At 45.6% G+C, this 24,053-nt stretch overlaps 1 protein-coding gene across 1 annotated transcript in view; it reads right to left on the bottom strand.

Annotated features, from left to right (window-relative positions):
- THSD7B (thrombospondin type 1 domain containing 7B) overlaps positions 1-24,053 on the bottom strand; it is a 1,994,218-nt gene that overhangs the window by 84,010 nt on the left and 1,886,155 nt on the right. The window contains exon 22 of the mRNA XM_078682458.1: positions 8,637-8,796. Coding sequence (XP_078538584.1) covers positions 8,637-8,796 — 160 coding nt within the window. The remainder of the gene's footprint in view (positions 1-8,636; positions 8,797-24,053) is intronic.

Genomic DNA, 24,053 nt, shown 5'->3' with positions numbered 1-24,053 from the left:
CCCTGGGCACGGAATCTGGTGTATGCCGTAGTGACTAACTTGTGTGCCTGCTTCTGCTCGCACCACAGTCCCAGCCGTGCCTATGCACACCTGTTGCACATTGCCTGCCTGCGCTAGTGCAATATACTTGCGTAAGCAAAGACTTTATCGTCTAAGCACAAAGATATTTTGTGAAACAATCCATTTGCAAGATTTGGTCTTGGACTCGGCAGGAACTGGGTGAGCATTTAATTTTGCGAATTTCCACACAAGGGGAAACGCGCAAAGCTTTAAAAGCGTGTATCCTCCCTGTCTCCAAATTGATTAACACATTAAAATGACTCAGGAAGGTGAGAGAGAATTTTGGACTTGGCCAAAAATGTATTAGTACAGTTCGAACTCTGTATGATATGTAATCGCTAGAATCGCATGTAATCAGATCCTTATACGGTTACTTACAATTGACAGAAGAAAAACTCAGAGGGACACACATTACTCTAAGGCCCAGATGCATGAAGCTAAAAACCGCTCGCAAAGGGGCAGATTCTCAGAATCTGCCCCTTTGCGACCGGTATTTTCGCATTTGGGATGCATCATCCCAAATGCAAAAATCGCAAATTGAGAATTCGCTAAATTGCGATTACTTGCATTTAAGGAATCTCAAGTTGAGATTCCTTAAATGCAATGCATTAAAGTTTAAAAAATAGCGATTTCGCTAATAGGGCTCGCAAATTACCATGAAGTACAACTTCATGGTAATTTGCAAAAACTTTGCAAAATGCACTAAAGTGCATTTTTCAAAGTTTCATGTTGCCTCTAGGCCCATAGGAATGAATGGGGAGGTATTCCTTAATTGCGGCTCGCAATTTGCGAATCGCAATTAAGGAATTTTAAGAAATCGCTATTTTTAAAGTGATTTCTTCTTGCATACCATTTTGCTATTCCTTATTAGCGATTCCTTATTTTTCGCTAATAAGGAATCGCAAAATGGATTCTTGATGCATTTGGGGGCTAGCTGTTTGAGCCATTGGGGCATGTGCGAGTTTACACGCTTTTAAATATGGAGGTTGGAGTTATAAAACACTACATAATTGCTTGAACCATTCAAACACACCTCCCAGGAAAGTTATTGATCTATTTAGTAATTTTAAAACCTATTTAGAAAAATATAGTAACATTTAAGAAGCAAAAAAGAACAAGACAATCAAAGTTATATAGGAGGAACTAGAGATTAATTTGCGGTTAACCAGGACCTCAACTCGATTTCATGCTGAACGAAATGGAGCACAGGTCAGCCACACTAAGCTACTCACAGCAGGTAAAGTTTTTACCGTGGGACTAAAGGAGCTCAATATCTTCAAGCAGAACAAGGTTCACGTCTTAGGCTGGTGGGGGACATTAGAAGTCAGATACGTCATCGTAAAGCTCCTGCTGACATTGTCAATTTGGCATGAACAGCTCCAAATGGACCAACGTTGGATTTCATAGCTGCCAAGATCGCATTGCCCCTGGGATAGCCTTGCCAACTCACCCCAATCCAAGGTTTTACCTTCATACTTAATCACATCACCAGCGGGGCAAGACTGAAAGCTGCATGTACTTAGGCCTCTGCGAGGTTAAATACTTTTACCGGTCCAGAATCTTCTCAACCAGGTTTGAGTGTGGGAAAATGTCTGAGTGTGACAAACCTGGTTATCTTGCCAACCAAGCATGTACCATCCAAGGGGAATTCTCAGCACCGTGTAACATTCCTCTTGAGGTGGAAAAAGCATGACATCTAGCTTTTCTTCACCTGCTGAGAAATGTTCTCTGGTCATTTCTGCAGCTCTCAGGACCTCAGACAAAGCTTCTAAGCACCAGCTCTCTCTCCAGCCAGGGTGCATACAAAGTTCAGTAATCACTGGTTAGCTGGGCCCTCTTGGGTTCGCAAGTGCTTTTGCTTTTTGTGTGCGTGGAAAAGGCAAACAAGAGAACAGCCACTTGATCCTTGTAGAGCAGTTCCAGTCTCCTTCTTCCAGCAGTCAGGTTGAGTCATCTTCTTAAATATGTTTGCTTCCAGAACTGTTCTAAGGATGTGTTGGTGAGCTAACAGTCTTTTCCAGTGAACTAGCCAGTCATAGGAGAATTCCTCCCTTTAATCATAACTATTTCCACAACGGTTCCTCCCCCCATTGTCTTCGTTTGATGCAAGCCTTCCTATGATCCCCAAAAGAAGATGACTCCTACTTCACACCACCTGGAGGAGATTTCATTCTTGTTATAGACACTTACCTAGAAGAGATGTCCGCCCCTCTGTCAGGGTCAGAATTGGTTTTCTATCCTGTTGTGGCTGGAGTCAATAATTCTGTAGTGTTCCTGGGAATGAATGGTAGCAGTTCCTGCCAGCTCCATGTAACATCTCCTAGTCAAAGTAAGAGCTGGTAAGGCTGTCATTTGTTCTACCAAATGCCCTTGTACCCCAAAATGACGACTTGTCGACAACACCACTGTATTGCTGGGCTCAGCCACTAAGTCATTGTCTTTCTCTAGCAAGCCAGTCACAGATGTTTATTGTACGTCTGGAGCAAAGTTAAGGCACACACTACTTCTAACCCAATTTTATAAGAGGCAGAGCAAAGTAAAATTCTTATAGTTACTTTCCCAGTAAAGTTAAGAAAAATCTACTTTCATGATTCAATTCTTTTTTTGAAAATAAGTGACAAATACATGTTAATCACCATCATATCTCCGGGGTAAGTCATAAAACACTCATTCTGTGTATACCTAGGTCTGTTTATTGAAATTGCAGCCCTATGTATACAATGAATACAACTTTTGGACAATTGGTCATTGTAATGACATACTATTTATGCCATATTTTATTATATATTAACCATCAATCCATTGGGCCTTATGAGGCATACTTAGGAGGACCTATTAGATGGTATAAAAATAGGTTTTTCCTACTTGGTAAAGGCACTTTTCCCAGTCATGTGTCACTATAGTGTTTTTAAATTGCAGGCCACGTGGAGCACAACGGTGGAACTGAAAGTCGTTAATTTTTGGCAGGCATGTGGATAGTGTAAATTCAGACTGCATCCTCAACATATGTCTTTTAAACTCCACACATCAGGTATAATTTCTATACTAACTTATTAGGGCCTTCCTGTCGAGTTAAAAACAACAATTGGATGACCCTGTGTTAGATCAGTCAGCGTTAGGGTGGTCTTCTCCCCAATTTTAGGCCTTCCTCCTCCAATTTTTTCTGACCTCGTTCTTACTGGCCTTAGGACGTTGTGCACTTTACCACTACTAACCAGTGATAACGTTCTTGTGCTCTCTCCTTTAACCATGGCAATATTGGCGTATCCCCAACTGGCATATTTAATTTACTTCCAAGTCCCTAGTAATGTGGCACTTCTTGTGCCCAGGGCCTGTAAATTAAATGGGACTAGTGGACCTGCATCACACTTATTGTGCCACCCACTGAAGTAGCTGTTAAAACGTGTCTCAGGCCTGCCATTGCAGAGCCTGTGTGTGTGGTTTAAACTGCCAAATCAACCTGTAAAAATAAACCTTGTGCCAGTCCTAAACCTTTAATTTCAATACATATAAGGCACCCCTGGGGTAAGCCATGGACAGCCTTGAGGGCAGGGTGCAATATAGTTAAAAAACAGGATATGTTCTTTTAAGTATTACATATCATCATAGTAAATAAACTCTTACATTTGTTTTATTTATACAAACTTAAGGACTATCTCTCCCATAGGATAACATTAGAATTCCTTATTACATCCTCTAAGTTTCTCTGGAATCAGAATTTAATATCCTAACTTACGGTGAAGTCAGATTTTAAATTGCCTTTCTGAAAATGTCACTTTTAGAGAGATGGCGTTTTCTTGCATTAGCCATTTGGAACCTGCAGCCTCCCTCTGGTCACATGACTGGATGAAGTTGGCAACTGGGCTTTGTGTATTCCTCCAAGACAGCCATACACAATGGTAGCTGAAGTGTGACTGGATGGACCATCACTTGCAGGATCGGAGGGAGGAGCTTGGCCCAGTCTCATTTACACCTAGATAGGCTGTGTCCTGCCTCTATACAAAAGGTTACATAACACCAGCAATTAGTCTGGAGCCATGGCAGGGAAGGCAGGGCATCTATACACTTCAAAGGCATGCCTCTAGAAGCTTCTCCTCGCTTTAAAGGCACAACTGGGTAAAATGACTGGACCTTAGGCACCACCCCTTCAGTATGAAATGAAATGAAAAATTACATTTCTATAGCGCATAACTACCCGGAGGCCTCGCAGCGCTTTAGACTGATTACTGTGTCGGACCTACGGGTAGTTAGTACGCTTTTGCAAACAGGTAGGTCTTTAAGGCCTTCCTGAAGGATTGTAAGTTACTGTCTTCTCTCAAGGTCACAGGCAGAGAGTTCCAGAGCCTTGTCGCTGTATGGCTGAAAGAGCGGCCGCCCCATCTGGCCCTCTTGACTCTGGACGAAGTAGCCAGATGCAGTGTTCCAGAGCGAAGGGCTCTGGAAGGGATGTAGGGTGATACTAGAGGATGTAGAATGGCCGGGCCTGTTCGATGAAGAGATTTATGTAGAATACACATGGCTTTAAACTGTGCTCGGGCAGCCACCGGGAGCCAGTGGAGATCTTTTAGCGCCTTCCTGGCGGACTGCCAGCGCGGGATGTTAAACAGCAATCGTGCGGCACAGTTTTGGGTGACCTGGAGCCTGTTGACCACTGCCGCAGGGGCTCCCAGATATAACATATTCCCATAGTCCAAGCGGGAAAGTACAAGGGCCTGCACCATGACCCTCCTCGCCTGGATTGGGAGCAAAGGGAGCACTTTGCGGAGCATTTTCATCAGCCCAACGCAGGTGGAGGCAGTTTTGCTGGCTTGAGCTGAAAAGTCCAGTGCTTTATCGAGCCAAATTCCCAAGCTTTTTATCAAGCTTTTTATCAAGTACACTTCTGGGCCTGTAGATACTCTGCCATGAAGAAGGACTGCTGTGCTGCTGAAGGACTACCACTCTTCTGGACTGCCCTCTGCTGGATTTCTGCTTTTCTATGCTGACCTGCTGCCTTCCTACCTGGGTGAATGTTAGGTTTGAAAGTCCCATTCCTGCAATGTACTCGTTTCATGCTATATTAAGTTAGCAGTTTGTGGCTAAATAGACCCCATTTGTAGTCACGTTATGCAACCCACTGAGTTATCCCCGTAATGCGCAGGCTTCAGTTAGCGAGCGTGACTCCATTTTGTATTTCATAATTCCTATTAGGCTGCTTAGACTGCACCTGCACTAGGCCTCACTTCTTGTATTGCTTGCCTCAGCAAATCACTGTATTTCGCTATTATTTTCTCTTCTGTTCAAGGCTGTTTCTCGACTTACTAATGAATAGGCCATTCTGCGCTCGCATACCTATCCAAGTGAGTAGTTCTGCTCCCACATTATGAGACGGTGAGGCTCAGCACAGTAACCTTGGGCTGCAGATAGCATGTACCCATCTGGCAGGTAGTAGCTCAACCGTTTGTGCACTCTTTGTTCATGGTTGGCCCAGGCTGGTACCTTTCCACTGTGGGCGTGGTTGGAGGCTACTGGGAAGAATCACTACATGTTGTAGGCTGTTGGAGGGTCAGTCCCTCAGCAGACATCTTAGGGTGCAGGTCAAATTGGACTCCTCTTCAGAGTATTGCTAATAAATGTATTTTGGTATTCTCTACTGTCAGTCCAACTCTTCATTACTTGGGAAGGCATAGCAGGTGGTTGTAAGTAACCCGGGTGGCCCCTAAGGGCCACTTCTTACATGAGAAGGACCTGGCCTGCATTTCTTGAACCCAGAACCCAGAGTGACTCCCAGGGCTAGTTGGCTGGCTTTCTGACCTGAAGCCTCAGGCACATAACATGGTTCCAACCAGCTTGCACCCACACCTGAACTCTGCCTCCCTGTCCAGCGGTGCCACCGCAGTCCTGTACCCTTGGATGTGGACTTAAGGAGCTTCTGTAGACCCAGAAGAACTGACTCATCTCCTCCGCTGCGGGGTACAACCCCAAGCAGAACCGTCGTATTGCTGATACTGGGTCGATTGAGCCTGTTGCACAGACCGCATCGCCGCAGCCTATGTCCCCCAGAATCACTACTGTTCAGCGCATCCTCAGGGCAGGTCTTTGCATCCTTATTGACAGCAGCCACTACAATGATGCCAGACTCTGCATAGCAGCTCTTCGGAACGATTCATCACCCTGACTGCGTGCTGCCCCCTTGACACAGTACTTCACATTACAAGCCCCATCAATGGGATCTTCAACATCAACATAATAGGACCTCACACCGCAGCATCTCAGAACCGATGCATAGTTTCTGCTGCGCAAAGCATGTTCAACTGCGCAAAGCATATTCAAAACTGATCCATGCAATGCTTAGCAAGCCAGGATTTAAGGTTCTCCGTTCAACGGGGGTAACTGGGTCCCTGTAGCTGGCGTGCACCCCATCAATTTTGTCCTGTACTTGTAACTTTGTCCTGTCCAGTGTTACCAGATATCCACAGTTGGCGCTTTATGCCTTTTGCCCAATTTTCTAATTGGATTTTGTTGTTTTGGTCTTGTTTTATTTATTAGTAATCACTCTGTGTTTCTAATTCTTTTGTGACTCATTTCGTGGTGTGGATCAGGATCAGTGCATCGCTGTTGCTATGTGGATCGGCACCAATGCATCATCTCAACCGTACCACAAATGCTCGACGTCAAAGAACCTATGATTAAGGTACTTTTTTTCAGTGGGCCTCACCGTGTCTCTGTATGTGGGTTGCACTCCAATGCGGTCTCCCTGTAAGTAAGGCTGGGTCGATCTCCTCCCTCCCATCCTGCCAGAATGGCCCCTCATGTCACACCTAAGCCCCCCTTTTTTGTGGTTGTCTAGGGGGAACACACAAGGCCGAACTTTCACCACCCTAGACATGTAATCACACACAGGCAGCAGGCACCACATGGCTAAAGTAAGAAAATGCCAACTTTCTAAAAGTGGCATTTTAGAACTTCAATTTAAAATCCAACTTCACCATATGTTTGGATTTTAAATTGTGAACCCAGAGACACCAAACTTGGAAAGTCTATCTCTTCACAACTGGAAATTACACTTAGACAATGGAATGCGGTAATCCCAAAGTTATCATATGGTCGAGCTAGCCCTTGCAGTACTGAAAAATTAATTTGAGAGTTTTTTAGTAGCAGGAAATTAAAAAGTTATAAGTGCATGTCTTGCCTTTTAAATACATTGCACCCTGCCCTCTGGGTTGTCCAGGGCCTACCTCAGGGGTGACTTAAATGTATAAAATGGGAAGCCTTGGGCATTGCAAGAGGTGTATCTTGCCAGGTCGAAATAGCAGTGAACACTGCACACAGAGGTTCTGCAATGGCAGGCCTGAGCCATGGTTAGAGGGCTACTTAAGTTGGTGGCGCAATTAGTGTTGCTGCCTGCTAGTAGCATTCAATTCACAGATCCTCGGCGCATGTAGTGCACTGCTGCCGCTGGTAGCATTTAATTTACAGACCCTGGGCACATGTAGTGCACAGTACTAGGGATATATAAGTAAATTAAATATGCCAATGGAGGATTAGTCAATATTACCATGTTTTAGGCAGAGAGTACATGCACTTTAGTACTGGTTAACAGTGGTAAAGTGCTCAGAGTCCTTTGGCCATCAAGAACGAGGTCAGAAAAAGTGGAGGAGGAAGAAAAAAAGTTGAGGGGAAGACCGCCCTATGGCTGTCACGTCTAACACGAACCAACTAACTCACTAAATAAATACATCATTTCTTACTGCAAGTGTCACAAGAGAAAGAATCCTAAGTATGAAGGTAATATTTTTTCACAAACTAAATCCCCAAAGCCAGTTGTCCAGTAGGACCTCAAACTCTTGTGAGCAAGCCTAACGTTTGAAGACATAAAACTATACTTCCAAGTACATAGAAATGCACACTTTTCTATGGTGGTACATTTGTTTCTCCTGATGTCTATGTCAACATTTTTATAAAAATCAAAAAGTACACTTTTAGTCGCTCCATTTCATATTTTGTAACTTTTAAGTGGTGTTAGTTAATACATTTTTACAATCTGCATAACCTGGTTATCATAGATTGTCTTTTCCTGTAAATCTATTACTTGATGAATTGTTGATTTTTGCAAACTATCAAGCTTTTCTCTTCACTGTAAATGGTGGGAAAAGGATGCCCTAATGCGACTTTGGAATGCTTATGCAAGCCTACTGACAATGGCAATATGGAGGCACAAGTTTAACAGACAAAGTCTCTGTTCACTCTTGCACCTATACATGGACAAGGGAATTAACGTTAAGCCTTTAGACAAGAGAGTAATATAGAAAGAATACGTTATGGATTGCTGTGACTTACAAGCTACTCTTGCTTTTGATTAATTCTTATTGCATCATAAATACTTGAATATTTGAGGATGCAAACCATTTTTCCCAGAGAAGGTGCGACAAACTGTGTCTATTGACACTATTTCACCCAAATATGGGTCATCTAGTTGCTGAAGCTTGTTGTGTAATATTACAAAACCATATCATATACATAAAATAATTTTTAAAAAGCACATAATATTTAGATTTGTCCTAAGATGGCCGAAATGAACGCTGGACAATGCTTACCTGGACAAGGTACATAGCAAGGCATATGCAAGGGAGTGTCTTTTGATGGTAGATCTCCACACATCACATTTTCCACTTGCTTTGTGACATCAGAGAATGAGGCATCATGCACCACGCATGTAATATTACGAATCTGATAACCATCTCCACATTGGGCACTCTAGAGAGACAAAATAAGTTCCTTTTTAAGCTTTGGTTAGTTAGATAAACACACAATTATTTTGTTCACTTGTAATGTTCTCATGTATCAGTTCTGTTCCTATTGTGAAGCGCTCTGACACCTTCGGGTAAAGTCCGCGCTTTATAAAAACGCACAAATAAATAAATAAATAAACAATTCATTTATGCTGCTGCTACCAGAGACAGGGGCGTAACACAGGCCCCCGCAGCCCCCGCAGCGCGGGGGGCCCCTGTGCTCCAGGGGCCCCTCAGGGGCCCCTCAGTCTGAGCAGAGCTAGCAAGGCACACCACGTCATCTTCTTTATTACTTAAGGTGCGCTGGCCGGGGGCCCGGCCTCTTAATAATTGGTCTCCAGTCCAGGCCCGGCCCGGGCCTCTGAAAGTGTACCAGGCACACGAAGCAGGGGAAGGACAAACAGCGAAGGAGCGGAGACAGATGGGGGGGGGAGAGATGCCAGCGGGGAAAGGCAAGAGAAGAGGAGGTGAAACCAACGAGTAAAGGAGCTTGAATAGAAGACAGGCCTGTGATAGAAGACAGATGACACACACGGTGGGGGTAGGGGGGCCGGCTTCAGTAAGTGAAGGGGCCCACTCTGTCTCCCTAAAGCAGCCTTGCCCTGCACGTGCTGTGGACTGAAGAGAAAGTATCAACCCTGTATCTCTTCAGTTGGAGCCACGAGCCAGGCCAGGGACAAGGATGGGGTGGGGGCCCCAGAGACGGCCCTGCTCCTCTGAGGCAGCACAGAGCTGACTTGACCTGGAGACAGTTTTCAGCTCCAGGCTTCCCTACTTTGAAGGGGCCCCCTCCCCCCACAGTGAAGAGAGTGCTGAAGCACAGGCCTGAGCACTGCACACCAGTTTTAACCAGCTTCAGCCTTTATTTCGGCAGGAAGCAGTTTTCTGAAGATCTTGCGCACAAAAAAAACAGTTACAATTTATAGCTTTTGTTTCTTGCTTGTGTACGGAGGCCTGGAAGGGAAGGCACCCCAGTATTTATAAGGAAACCAGAGTGCTGGAGGGCAGAAAGAAACAGTGGACAGAGCAGTGATCAGGAGAAGGTCAAAAGGAAGTTCAAAGGAAGAAGCAATGCTGAGAGGGAGAGACAGGTGATAAAACTCTATGTGTGCACGCAGAGGGGCTTACCCCCCCCCCCACCCCAGGTGCAGGAGGCCCGGGACCCTTCAGCCATGCACCTTGCTTGTCCTGATATTCAGCAGACACCAGCATGCTCTGTTCTTTGTGCAGAGACAGTGCAATAAGGTGACAGTGATCTGAAGAAATGTAAGTAACCCTTTATTGTTACATTTAAGGAAGCCACTGATTCTACAGGAAGCCAGGCAGGGTTTGTAATTGCAGGAGTGGGTGAGAACTCTTGCAGAAGGCCTGGAAGGATGACTGCAGTAATATTCAGTGTTTGACTGTGGACCAGGGGCGTAACACAGGCCCCTACAGTCCCTGCATTGCGGGGGGGGGGGAATGGGCCCCCTCACCCAGTGAGAGCAAGCACTGTTGAGCAGAGCTTCCCTGCCAGTGGCTCGCCGTGTGCTCTTCGTGGCAGAGTGTTGCCCGCGTGGGTGAGGGGAGGTGGGGTGGCCGTCTATGGCAATTCACTTGAGGGAGGTAGGCAGAACCAGCTCACGGTTTTGGGGTGATGGTTCTGCCGAAGCCACTGTGGGGTGTTCACGGACCTTGGGGCTGGGGGTGGGGCATACAAGAGGCGGTGGTTACGGGCAAGCGTTGTGGCTTGTAGTGGGCACGTTGGGGCTGATGACTCCAGGCACTAGGAGTTGCCCCCGAGGGGTACATTCAGGCCTGGCTCCAGAATTCAGGATCTAGGAGGGCCAAGAGAAAGCATGGGTGGGCCGTGAAGATGAATGGAGGTACTTAGCATTTCCCAGGATTCAGTGAGTTGGGATCAGGCATGCTGGAGGGGCTTTGAAGGGGGTTGAGCTGCATACTGTACCTACTGCTGAGAGCATGTACACCAGATTTAGTTCTGCCTTTCTTGAGGTTTCACCTACGTGCTTAATCTCTTCTGTTCTCTCTGCATCAGGCTTCTTTCTCTCTACCACATGATCCTTTCTCCCTACCTCACCCATCTCTCTTTCCACCTCAACCTCCTTCCTTTCCACTTCACCCTGCTCACCTACCCACCTCCCCCTCTTTTGTTTTCTTATTTCCCCTTTTATTTTCATCTCTCCTTCCACTTCCTCTGCCTCACCCTCCTATTTCTCCACCGCTCCCTGCTCTCTCCCTGGCTCGGCTTCCTCTCTGTTTGACCCATCCCCATCTTTTTCTCATCTCACTCGCCGCTCTTTCTGCTTCACTCTCCCCTCTCTCTCCACCTCTCGTTGGTCTGACTGCACCTCCACCTCCACTCCCTTCTTCTCTCTAGCTCACCCAACTCTCTCTTCTTCACCCTCCTCTGTCTCTGGCTCACCAGTCACCCCCTCTCTCTTTCTCAGTATCCCCCCTCTGCCAAACCCTCCTCCCTCTCTTCATCACTCTTCTACCTATAACCCTCCTTCTCTCTGCTTCACCTATTCTTCTTTCTATCTATCTCAACCTTGACTCTCTCCACCTCACCCTCTTTTGTCAGTCTTGCCTTTCCTACTGCTGCATGAGGGATAGTGGCTGTACTTATGTGGGTGCATGGATGTGTGCAATCCTGCTGGCCTGCACCTGTTCCTGTTCTTCCCTGGTGGCCTTTACCATTTGGAATGAAAGCAGCAACAAGGCCTGAATTATTTACATAGTGTGCTCCTGAGCATGCAGAACATCTACAAACACTTCAAAGCCATACATGTTTTAAAGAAGAAGTAATAGCCTATGCAACTTTATAAAAAATGTTTTGGATAGTGCCTACTGCGGTACATGTACTCCAAATAAGAGAAGTAACAACTGGATGATCAATCAAAGTTGCCAACCTAAGCTGAACCAACCAAACCTCAAACAGAGGGCTGTTTCAACCCCTAGCTTCCCATTGTGCAAAGATTACAACTTCTGAGAATGACAAGTGGTCCTTCAATTTGGTGGCTAGTTTGTCAAACAATATTTGACTGTCAGCTCTTTGAGCAGAATGCATTCTAGGTGAAACCCAAGGAAACATACATCTTATGTGAATGCTTCAAAACTGAACTGTCTCTTCTAAATTGTGATTAGCTTGTCCCCTCCTCTTTCCTACTTTCTCCTACTAGTATATCCTATTCCCATCACCGTCCTCTTCCATGTGTTCTACCACTCTCCTCTTAACACTCCATTTCCCCCAAATTATCATTTGCCCACCAATCTTCTCTCTGCTCACCTTCCTTTCTCATCATTTTTATCCTTCACCAGACTCATCTTCCTCCTTCAACATTTCATACTCCTCTCCTACTACTCCCATCTTATCACCCTCTCCCAGTACATGCCTACCAATCATCAGTCTACTTTCATCACCCTATCTTCTGCTTTCCCAGAGTCCTCTTTCATCTTCCTTCATCCAACTCAAACACCATCTTCATCACCTTCTCTAGTTTAACACTCATCACCCTCATACTCTTCTCTAATCAACATCTGTTAAATGTGATCTCTTGCCTTCTACTCACTCGGTTACTCTTATTTCACCTACCTCTTTCTTTACAATTCTTTTGTTTTATCCTTTTTTCTTACCTTCAACTTTTTTATCCTCACATTCTCCTCTAATCACCTTCCTCCATTTCTCATCTCTGCACCTCATCCTCATTTCCTCATCAAAATTCTATAATTGTTGATAATCTTCCCTGCTCTAAACTGCCACAGGTATGAAAACTGTTTTTCAGGACTTCTGTCGAAAAGACACCATCCCAGCTGCTAGTTAATCGACAACATTAGTGCGTTGTGTACTAACTTTTGATATGCCCCAAAAGACCAGATTTATTTGAAGCTTAAATATCTGTGTTTACCCAGATCAGAGACACTGAGAAGCTCAGAATATTTATACTGATGTAAGGACATACAAGTTGTCCCACTCTTGTGTAAGTAATGAAAGGCTGACAAGATTTTAACTAACTAAGCCACAGATTATAGGAACATCTTTGAAGCAAGTGCATTAGCCCACAGGAGTATCTTATCTATTTATGATCTGAGGGGCTACAGCAGTGCTATATTCCATTTGTACCTATTCATATGACAAAAAAGAGAATAAAACGAATACTCAGTCACTGTTGCTCGCAGCAATGTGTGGTGTTTGTGCCATAATTGAGGTGTAATTATATTAGACTCAGCCATCAGCGAGTACCGCTGGAAATTAAAAGTAGGCAGTGCTGCCACAGGACAGCCGCCAGTGTTTTTTTCGTTTAATAAGAACTTGCCCTGCCCCAGTCAATGCTGTATCTGTGTTGTATTAGTGAAACTTGTCAAAAGTCTTCACTTCACAAAAGTCAACAGATGTGGTATTTGCAGTATATAGTGCTGCACTTTAAGAATAGCACAAAAGCACACTAAGATATAAATACGAATTCCACATTTTCAATTACTTACCATGGGATGGCAAAATACTATCAGATTATTGGGGCCCTGTAGTATCTCTTAAATACTGTGTGATGAGAGCTTTTGTGTCTCTTTTGATCTGGTAGGAGTGTCACAGGCTTTCCTCCTTTTCACATGTGCTCATTGATAACCTCAATCCTCACTGACTTCACGCCTGTCTCCAGGCACTTCAAGCAGCCCATGGCATTGGTGCCTATCATGTTTTTTAAAAAATTAGGATGAGAAAGCGAGGCCGCTGGCCCAAATAAATCATAACGAAAAAGAACAAACAATGTTTTTCTGCTTGCAAATCGGCTTGGGGAGGGCCATGGGGCTACCTTGGGGGGGGCCTGGCCCACCTGGCCCTCTCGGTAGAACCGGGCCTGGGTACATTCGAGGTCAGGGGCGCGCTCAAGGAATAACAGGTGGTTTGAGGGTTCCTAAAGGGCTCTCTAGGGAGGGCTAACAAGGAGCACTAGAGTGCTGGCACGGCAAGCAAGTGTGTTTACGAGGTAGGGCCAGGTGCCCGGGGACTGGGCGAGGCTGATTGTAAACATTGGGGCATTGACTGTGGTCACTGGGGGCTGTTCACCTGGACAATGGCGGCTCACAGGAGCGCTGGAGAGAGGCTGTGGTGATGCCTTTAGGGGCAGAGAATCACAGGCCAAGTCTGGGTGGCATGGGGCCCCCACTCACTGATCAGGTGGGGACAGTCTGGCAAAGGCCTGTGGTCCCTTTAGGGTGTTGGGACTCTAGAGAGAAGCTTAAGGAAGGGTCTGCTTACTGTGGCACCCCTTACAGGCCAGGGGAGAGGAGTGTCTGTGACTGGCGGCACTTTGCCTCCCAGCCACCAGTGCCGCATGCCTACTTCTGAAATCGGACCCCCAGTTGGCCCTAGTGTCCTGTCACCTCCAACTGCATACTACGTCATGTGCAAAACTATAGCCTTCAAATCCAGTCCACCCATTCCACTTACCCAAACATCCATCCATCCAACCAACCATCCACCCAACCAATCATCCACCATCCTCAGCCACACACCCATCATTCCATCCACCCGTCCATCCATCCATCCATTCAACTATCCATTCATCCATCCAGCAGCGAACGGTGCAGTTAATCGCTGAAGGGGGGAAATATAGACGATAGATTAGAGTAAATTAAATAAATCCTATTCCAACGTGAGTCAACATCACCCGCCCGCCGAGCTTAACTGCATCACCCGCTCCTGCATCCATCCATCAGTCCGTCCGTCCATCCGTCCATTCAGCCATCCATTCCCAGCCATACACCCATCCTTTCATCCATCCAGCCATACCTCTGTCCATCCATCCGTCCATCCCTCCATCCCCAGGCACAAATCCATCCGTCCATCCCTAGCCACACACATCCGTTCATCCATCCATCTATCCATCTGTCTGTCTGCCCATCCCCCCAGCCACACACCCATCCTTCCATCCATCCATCCACCCACCCACCCATCCATCCGTCCGCCCATTCAACCATCACCAGTCACACACCTATCCTTTCATCCATACATTTTTCCATCCATCCATCCCAAGCCACACACCCATTCTTTCATTCATCCATCCATCCATCCGTACTTCAATCCACCCGTCCAGCCATCCCCAGCCACATATCCATCCGTCCATCCCTAGCCACACACGCATTCGTTCATTAATCCATCTATCCGTCTGCCCAGCCACCACACATCCATCTGTCCTCCACCTATCCACCCATCCCTCCACCTATCCACCCATCCCTCCACCTATCCATCTACATCCATCCATCAATCCGTACCTCCGTCTGCTCATCCATCCATCCGTCCATCCATCTATCTCCAGCCACAAATCCATCCATCCACCCACCCACATCCATCCATCCATCCGTACCACCGTCCACTTACCCATCAATCCATCCAAAGTGGGACAAAGTGGTAGGTGGTGGGCCGGGCCACGGGGGGCCCCCTCCATGTATTTTGCAGGGGGCCCCCTCAAGTTTCGTTACACCACTGACCAGAGATATGTCAGAAATAAACATTTAGATTTATGGTCCTACCTTCTTCACACTGAACACATATCCCAAAGGCAACAGCTTCGTAAGTACAACACTGGTACATGTGATTGTCGTCTATTTTTTAATATATACCATTGATCCATTTGGAATCCTTCAATTGTTTATGAGTTCAACCCACACATTTTCAGTTTCCAATTACTGTAAATACTTTTAGTCACTATTTCCATATTGTAATGGTATTCAATTTACTGCTCTAAAAGGTTGGACATTTTGGGCAGTCTTACTGGGATAGGAGCTGGTGACCTGCTGCTTCATGCATGTTTCAATGACAACTCCCATGGTTTGTGACGCATTCCCAGATTTACAAGGACTTGTAAACCTGGGAATGCGTCAAAATCTTACTCCTCCTGAGGTGAGATGCAAAGAGGGGAAATATCTTTATTTCGCCTCATATTTTTCTCTTTCTATGTGTGCTGCATTGATTGTTTTTGTGCAGGAAGGGGTACCTTTATGACGACAACACAGGCACCCCTGCACCATGGTGCAAGGGTGCCTGCAGTGACACTAGGCTGACAAACCAACGCAGCACAGTGGGAAACAACAGAAATGCACCGTATTGGATAGATAAGAAGCATTCCTGCCCTTTCCCTGTGGCGCAGTGCCCTGCACGACCATTCCCGTAAATGTGCCTACTCATTTATAAGGGACGGGAAATGTTACTATGCAGAGACAGCTCTAGTGTGGTGTGAGTGACCAGTGCAGGTGACCCTGGTGCTGACCTCGTGGGGCAGTGTGATTAGAAATGAATAAAAAAAACACATGCGGCAGAGTTCCTTGTGTTTCGTGCAGTTTTCAGGCACCACTAAAAATATCAAGATAACTGAGGTGATCAATATTCCTGCTAGAGACTGATTGAAGTATTGTCCAGTGGCAGTTTCCACTCATGATAAAGTAGAGAAGAGGGCTAATATGCCTGCTGCTAAGAACATGTACCATGCAAATCACCAAACTGTATTGTATGTGGATCGCTCAGGAGGTTACTCCTTTTGTCAGAGATCCTTTGTTACACGAAGGTAAAGGTTAGAGCATTTTGGGGCATATTTTCAAGAATTTAATGTCACAGTACCATCAATTTATTGGTGTTATGGCGACTTTTTTTTATTGCCTTATTTACAAGTTGCCGCTAACTGCAGTTAGTGGCAATTTTCCGGCATAAACGTGATTTTTCCAGATCGCCACTCTGTTAGTGGGACTTAACGAAAATGAGATGCAAGGTAGACATACACGTGAAAAAAGTGCAGCTAAACGCACTATGCAACATTTACAAGGAAATCTCAGTATGTCGGTAACACCCCAAAACTGCCGCAAAGTCCAATTAGAGGTAGTTATTTTAAGACTTCGATAAAACTGCGATTGGATACTTTTCACTGTACCCTCCTTGCGACACCATTGCTGCACTGCACAGTTTACTGTACGGCACCTCCATATCGCAATCAATCACAGATATCTGTCAGGGCTTAAGTCACGCATTGCTACAGTTGTGTCACAAGCATGACGCAATTCCAGCAATGCATGGGGCCAGCCTATCCCTATGGCACTGCGTTACCCTTATGCCTGCCGTGAGGCAGGCGTAAGATTTTGACGCAGTGGCATCCTAGAATTGCTGCTGTGAAATCTGATACATTTTACTATACCACTCCTACGAGGCTTTGTTGTGTGGGAATGTCCACCTTGCATACATCATACAGGACACAGGTATAATGTTGCACATGGCATTACAAGGTCACAAATATGTCTAGATGCGACACTTTGTACTAACTGCACAATGTTGTGCTAAATTCACGCTACAAGTACATCAAGAAAATGATGCACTGGCGGCATTGAACTGTTGAAGGGGCTCATCAATAACCCCCCCTGTATTTTTCATCGACGTTGCTACACAATGGGGTGACTGTGTTGTGGAGTTGATTGATGTTGTGGAGGGACAAGGGACACCTACCTGCACAAAACCTATCATTCCAGGGTATTTCCTCTTTCTCTCTGTGCTGCAGAATGCATCACACACCGAAAAGGTGAAATTAAAATATTTATCATCATAGCGCCTCCCAAACGTCAACCTTGGGTTTGTATTAGATTCTGACGCATTCTAAAGGTTTAGAGTTTCTCGTAAACCTGGGAATACTTTAGATTCCATTGGTGTGGCGTGGGTACCCCCACAGCAACACCCATTGAATGCTCCATTCCCACTGTTTAATGCATGAAAGTGGCACAAGCTGTGGCACATTGTACAACAGGAACACCAAACATGTGACGTCACAGCATTGCAGGAGCCCTTGGATGATAGAGCTCCTCCCACAATTCATCTATTGCAAGGTTAACAATGCCCTGGACCTCCTGTCATTGCAGCTCGGAGCATCAAGGAGACCACCACCCCTGACATGTATTGATCACCTGAACAACTACTCCGTTCCCCTTTGGGTGACAACTGGACCTCATCCCTCTAAGTGCTCTGTACATCGGAACTTCAGCAACAGGACGCTGGAGACAAGGAACTGCAGAAAACCAGTGACTCTCCAGAGCTGTCTGTAACCATGGAAGAAGGAGAGATGCACAACCAGTCAACATTAAATTAGGTTATCTGCCATCTGAGCAGTCACATCTGTGGGTTGCACGGACTCCGCACCGGATGACACGTTACAGTGTAGCCCATGTCACTGGATAAGCGTTCAGGGGAAGTGTCTGGGTCCTGACTCTGAGTGTGATTGCACATCATTGCCACCTCATGCAGTGCCTTCAGACTCTCGTGTATAACCTCCTGCAAATTTGGGGTGGCTTGTAGCTGTGGCGTGGGTGCCTGCTCCTACTACGCTTCCAAGTACAACTGGCTCCACGAATGACAGCTTGTTGCGCAAACCCTTTACTCCCTGTCTGCAGCACCACGCGACCAGTAGATTGCACTGGGGTATGGACCTGTTCAGTAGCGTAAATGATTTGCGTGTCAACATCGGAGATCAGTCACAGCCTTTATGGTTAGAAGAGGGAGTATTTGATGCCGAACTTTCTGAGGCATCCCTTAACCACTAGATATGAGCCCCTGTGCCTCTGCACCCCCATGGCATAGACAGGGAAGAAAACAACTGTGGAGTTATCCACTTTCACCTCCCCCAACTTGTACAGCTCCCTCAGGACAGCATCACAATCCTTGTATGAGGCAGAAGAGAAAGGATGTAGGACATGTCCCCGGCAGCGGCCCGCTCACCGGCATACGATGGACCTGCTCCACAACAAAGAATGGGGAGTAGGCCACGCAACCATGTCTCAGTATATGCCGCTGCATCAGCCCCTTCTGCTCCCTCAGGCGAACCCAACACCCTCACGTTGTTACACTGGAAGTGGCCCTCGACATCCTCCGCTGTTTTTGCCACAGGTCAGCCGCAGTGCAGGGATTGCTCAGGGCACAGTGTGCACCACCCACAGGCACTAGACCTGGGTCCGACTCAAATCCCGAGCCTCCTCCACTCCACGTCCCACCTTCTCCTCACATGGACATTGACACAGGCTCAAACCCCCGTGCTCTCTCTGAATCTGTGACTCAGCCAGCAGGATACTCAGCCAGGCAGGATTTCACAACCCTGGGTACAGCAGTCGCCACCAAGACTGCTGGGGAACCTCCAGATGCAGGTGATGCAACAGGGCCCCCTTAGGCGTGAAGTTGCAGTGCTTCCACCACAAAGGTTCAGTGCATCTCAGGGGCCTTATTCTCCACAGCACCCGGGCAGCGCCACATCCTCCGGCCTGTGATGCAGAGTGGCGCGGCCCACCATTGGCAATCTCCTCCGTGCTCCCTGGTGTAGTGGTGTTACAGCAAACAAATGATGGACGGAATGCTGACAATGCAAACATACTCCCTCAGTCAAAAGATCTGGGTTAAATCCATCGTTCTTTTGCCCAGTACGCCACCCCAGTTTGGACCCAGCCATATGCAAATCAGTCTTGACCCTGTGCCTCATGGGAACGGTCCACCCTGAACTGGAAACAAGCATCCTGGGACCCAGCGGAGGTTCCTCTTGGGAACGTGGAAGGATACTCTCTCGTTAAGGTACTTGGGTTCGATGTTGTCGAGGGATTTGTAGGCGAGGGTGAGGAGTTTGAAGGGGACCCTCTTCACGACTGGGAGCCAGTGGAGATCTCGTAGGTGTTGGGTCATGTGTTCGTGACATGGTGTCCCATGGACGAGGAGTCCAGAGGACGAGTGGATGAGTGTGGTAATGAGGGAATTCATGGAGACGGTGGTTTGGAGGTGCAACAACAAAGATAGTCCTACTGGGCACCGCCAGGACGAAAGTCAGCCATATTACTAGGGTAAGGTTAACATAAAATGGGTGGTGTAGCATTTCTCTTACTAACCCCCCCCTACACCCCCCCCTACCATGTGTTCCTTCAGTCTAAGAGCGTTGGCTAGGCTGCTGGCAACAAGTATGTTGGCTCAGACAAATTTAATTACAGAAAGGAATTGCTGTCTGCTTTTGAGAAGGCTTTTGTTGCTAATAGCTATTTCAGCTTCCTGAATGAATACAGAAAGGAATGGCTATATTTGTTTGATAAGGGTGTTGTTGCGGCTAGGTGTTTTTGCTTCTCACATGTTTCCATTTTGCATGGCATGACTGCTCTCAGGTGTATGTAAGCCATTTCTCAGTGTTAGTAAAAGTTCCCCTGAATCCATCAGGCTCTGTGAGTGTGTGATCTAGAGAAGGTGGCTGAGGCACAGATGCAAGCTCGGAGTATGTTATTCAAGATTAGATATCACGTTAAAATAGTCCTTGCTTACATCTTTTTTATCCAATAGTAAAATGTAATTTGCTTTTAATTGGATTTCAATACTACTCGCTCTCCAAGCAACAAAAAATCAGATGCCAAAATAGAAGGACATGATTGGGACATTTTATTTCTGAACATTTACAATGACATAATTAAGTTCATATATGGTATTCCGCCTTTGTCATTCTGTCACTAACATTTTGAGTTTGCATTAAAACAGAAGCTAAAAGGAGAGCAAATCTTTAAATGAAATGTTCATTCATTAAGAGAGCAACATTATCAATAGCTGCATATATTCTAGGAAATAGCCCAGTTTAAGAAATCAAGGAGCTTAAAATAGATTAAAGGAAACCCAGTTGATATCTCCATAACCTATTGCCCTACAATGAAATGGATGTCACTGTTACAATTTCACAAAAAAGCAATACTTGGCTCCGCAAATACATTTTATTTGATAGACAATTTATCAGGCTATTCACCCTAAAGATGGTTACTTTTGACACAAAATCATTGAGATATCTTTTTTTTAGTCTCTGTTTTTGGTTAATTACATTTTGTTCCAACACAAAAATCATTTTTATTGATTGTGATTTATGAGTTCATAAATTGCTTCAATTAGGCCGTGAGCAATGTACTACCCACACAAAGTTGGCAGAAAACAATGCTTTTGGTTCACGTTAAATATTGGTGTATTATTTTCAGGGTTGTTATAAGGTGTATCCAATCATTGCAATACATAGTATGTGATATACGTATACATATCTCCACAGTGTGGGTTGTTAATTTAGTTTTGGCTTTAGAGAAAGTAAATTCAGTTAATGAAAAGTTATCATCAGTTGATCATCTTCTTGTTTAAACAATATATAGGGGTTTCATAGTCTGTCAAAATAATTGTTCAAAAAATTTCGAGTTCGTGTATTCTTGCAAAAATCCCTGGTGTTAGAAATAGGATATCTGGTTGTCAGAGTATGCACCCTGGACAAGCAGTTACCACTACTCTAGTCAGGTTAAGCAAGATACACACTAAAAGATAAGCTGTAAGTCTTATCTAAAGAGGCAACGTGTAAAGTATTTGTTCAACACATAGAGTGGCACAATGAAAACAACACAAAACTACTGCAGGCAGAGTTAGAAAAACAGAATATATATTTATGATTAAAAAAAGACCAAAATGAAAACAAATCCAATAAATAGAACTGAAGTTATGAATTTTTAAAGAATAAATCAAAATGTAGTGCTTAGAAGGAAAATAGTGCTAAGGGGTCATGTTGTACCAGGGTACATCCAAAGTTCAGGCTGACCGTGATGGCAGGCTGACCGACTATTGTACTCATTCATGCCCCACTGAAAAGTTCCTTGGATGGAGGAAGCGTCAATGTCAAAGACTCAATGCATCAGCTCAGATCCGCGCAGGCAATTAGGGTTACATCCAAAAACCCCTTTACAAAGTAGGCGATGCATCGTCAGCCATACTGTCTGTCATCTCCAAGCCGCTTAGGCTGTCGAAGCAATGTCATCGATCTGCTCCTGTGTCGGCGTCGTAAGACAATGAGTCAGTTCCAATTGGCGAAAAGTAGTGACTCCGTCAATTTTCATAGTTCTGCACAGCAGAAGTTCACTTTCATGGGCCCAGAACTGGATTGGTACTACTTAACAAGGCAGAACTCACAAATGGCAGAATCAAGGTGCTGGTGCAGGATTAAAGGGTGTCTTTGAAGGCCCTTTGACATCAGACTAGGGGGCAAGACAGCAAAGCTGTGGAGTCACTCTGGGTTCAAGTGAGATGGGTCCAGTCCCTGTCCTCAGCAGGGCAGGGATCAGAAGGCAGCAGGGCAAGACAGCAAATGAGAAAAGCAGTTCTTCCAGAGCAGCAGTAAAGCACAGTGGCAAAACTTGTGGCAAAGCAGGCTTTACTCCCAGCAGATCTCTTCACTGGTCCAGTAGTATCCTGTCATGGTAGGATCAGAGCCCCAATACTTATAGCCAGTTGTGCCTTTTAAGTGCGGTTGACTTCAAAGAAGGTTCTTTGAAATGCAAACAGGCCCTTTTTTTCCCATCCCTAGCTCTAGACTCTAGATCAGTGGGGGGGGGGATTATAAAATGTCTGTCTCTAAAGGGTCTCCCCAAACCGTTTGCCTTCCTCCACTTCTTTTTCTGACCTTTTTGTTGACTTTAAGACCAGTGCTAAAGTGCAATTACTTCTCACATAAATAGGATGACATTGATGTATACCTGATTGCCATATTTTGTTTTACTGGTAAGTCCCTTGTAAAGTGGTATACCATATACTCAGGGCCTGTACTTCAAATGCTACTGGTGGACTGTAACACTTTGTGTGCCACCCACATAATTAGGTTTTCAAACATGTCTCAGGTCTGCTTTGCAGTGTCTGTGTATGTAGCTTACTGCCACTTCGACTTGGCGTTTAAAACTACTTGACAAGCTTGAAACTCCCTTTTTGTTACACAAAAGACATTCCTAAGGCAAGCCCTAGGTAGATCTAATGTCAGGGTGATGGGTTAATGAAAGGTTGGACATGTACTGTGATTGTTTGCATGTCCTGGTTGTGACAAACTGTTTATTTCATTTTTCACTGCTGTGAGGCCTACTCCTTTCCTAGGTTAGCATTGGGAAATCCTTCCTACACTTTTAAGCTATAATTTCTGATCAGAGAAGGTTATCCTTGTCATGTTTCATGTGTTTGGAATCGTAATGACAAATCTTCCTCACTGGGGAAGTTGGATTTACCATTACTGTTTTAGGAATGCCACTTTTAGAAAAGTGGACATTTCACTGTTCTCATGACTTTGTGTTCTTTGCAGGCTGTCTCCAATACACATCTCACTTGGTTGACAGCTACACTTTGTGCATTCCCTCTAGACAGTCACAAACACAGGAAGGAGAGTCTCATCTACATTCTGATGGGTCTTCCTGGATAGGAAGGAATGGGAGGGGCAGACACTTACAATTCAATAGGTAGTGTACTGTCTACATACAAAGCACTAATTTACCCCCCCCCCCCACACACACACACACAGGTTGCCTGGCAGGCAGGACTGAGTTGACTGGGATCCTTGTGCACTTTAGAGTGCTGCTTTGAAGTTATCTCCTACATCAAAGGCACTTTTTGGTATAAGTACTGGGTCTCTGACCCCCTAAAATCAGACAACACTGGAAATGAAACTGAAGCTCTTCTAACAGAACTGCTGTGCTGCTTAAAAGACTAAGCTGGACTGCTGATCTGGAAGGCCTGGTGTTCTGTGTGTTTCCCTGCAGCCTGCTGTGCTCTGTCTCTGCTGAAGGAGAGCTAGATTCTGCTTTCACTCCAAGTGATCTCCAAGGGTTTGTTGGCTTGCCTCCTGTTGTTGAGACTCAGGGATATTAAAGTCTCAACCCCTTCTCAAGTGCCTGACTTACTGGAAGTAGCCCAGATACTTGCAACATGGATTTTGATGCATCTCCTGTCAGCGTGCAGCAGAACCGCTGCATCATTTCCGGCAGTAAAATTGGTGCATTGCATCAGAACCAGCACTTGTCCTCCAGAGATCGATGTATCAGACAGCGTATCGCCACTACAGCAGTTTTGTGAAGTCGACGCATCCGCTCTACTGTGACGCATCTGCTCGACTGCATGGACGAATCTGGTGCATCGCTCGACACCCTTGACCCGTCCTTGAAACTGACACATCACTTTCACTGTGTGGAAAAAATTGCCACATCTTGTGCTTGCAGCACTAAATATCGATGAGGCCTAGATGGTGAACTCCGCTCAGTTTGCGGAGTTTTACGCACTCCACATTCCACAGAGCATGCAGAGTTACGAAAAACATTGCTCTGAAAAGCAGAGTTTTTTCCTCACTGGCCAACATTTAGATAGCGAGTACAATCGAGGAAAATCGAACACTAGACGACCTC

Source organism: Lissotriton helveticus, chromosome 3_1 (assembly GCF_964261635.1).
Source record: "Lissotriton helveticus chromosome 3_1, aLisHel1.1, whole genome shotgun sequence".
Lineage (NCBI taxonomy): Eukaryota > Metazoa > Chordata > Amphibia > Caudata > Salamandridae > Lissotriton > Lissotriton helveticus.
The sequence above is the reverse complement of the archived record's forward strand: the minus strand, read 5'-3'. Positions and strand labels throughout refer to the sequence as shown.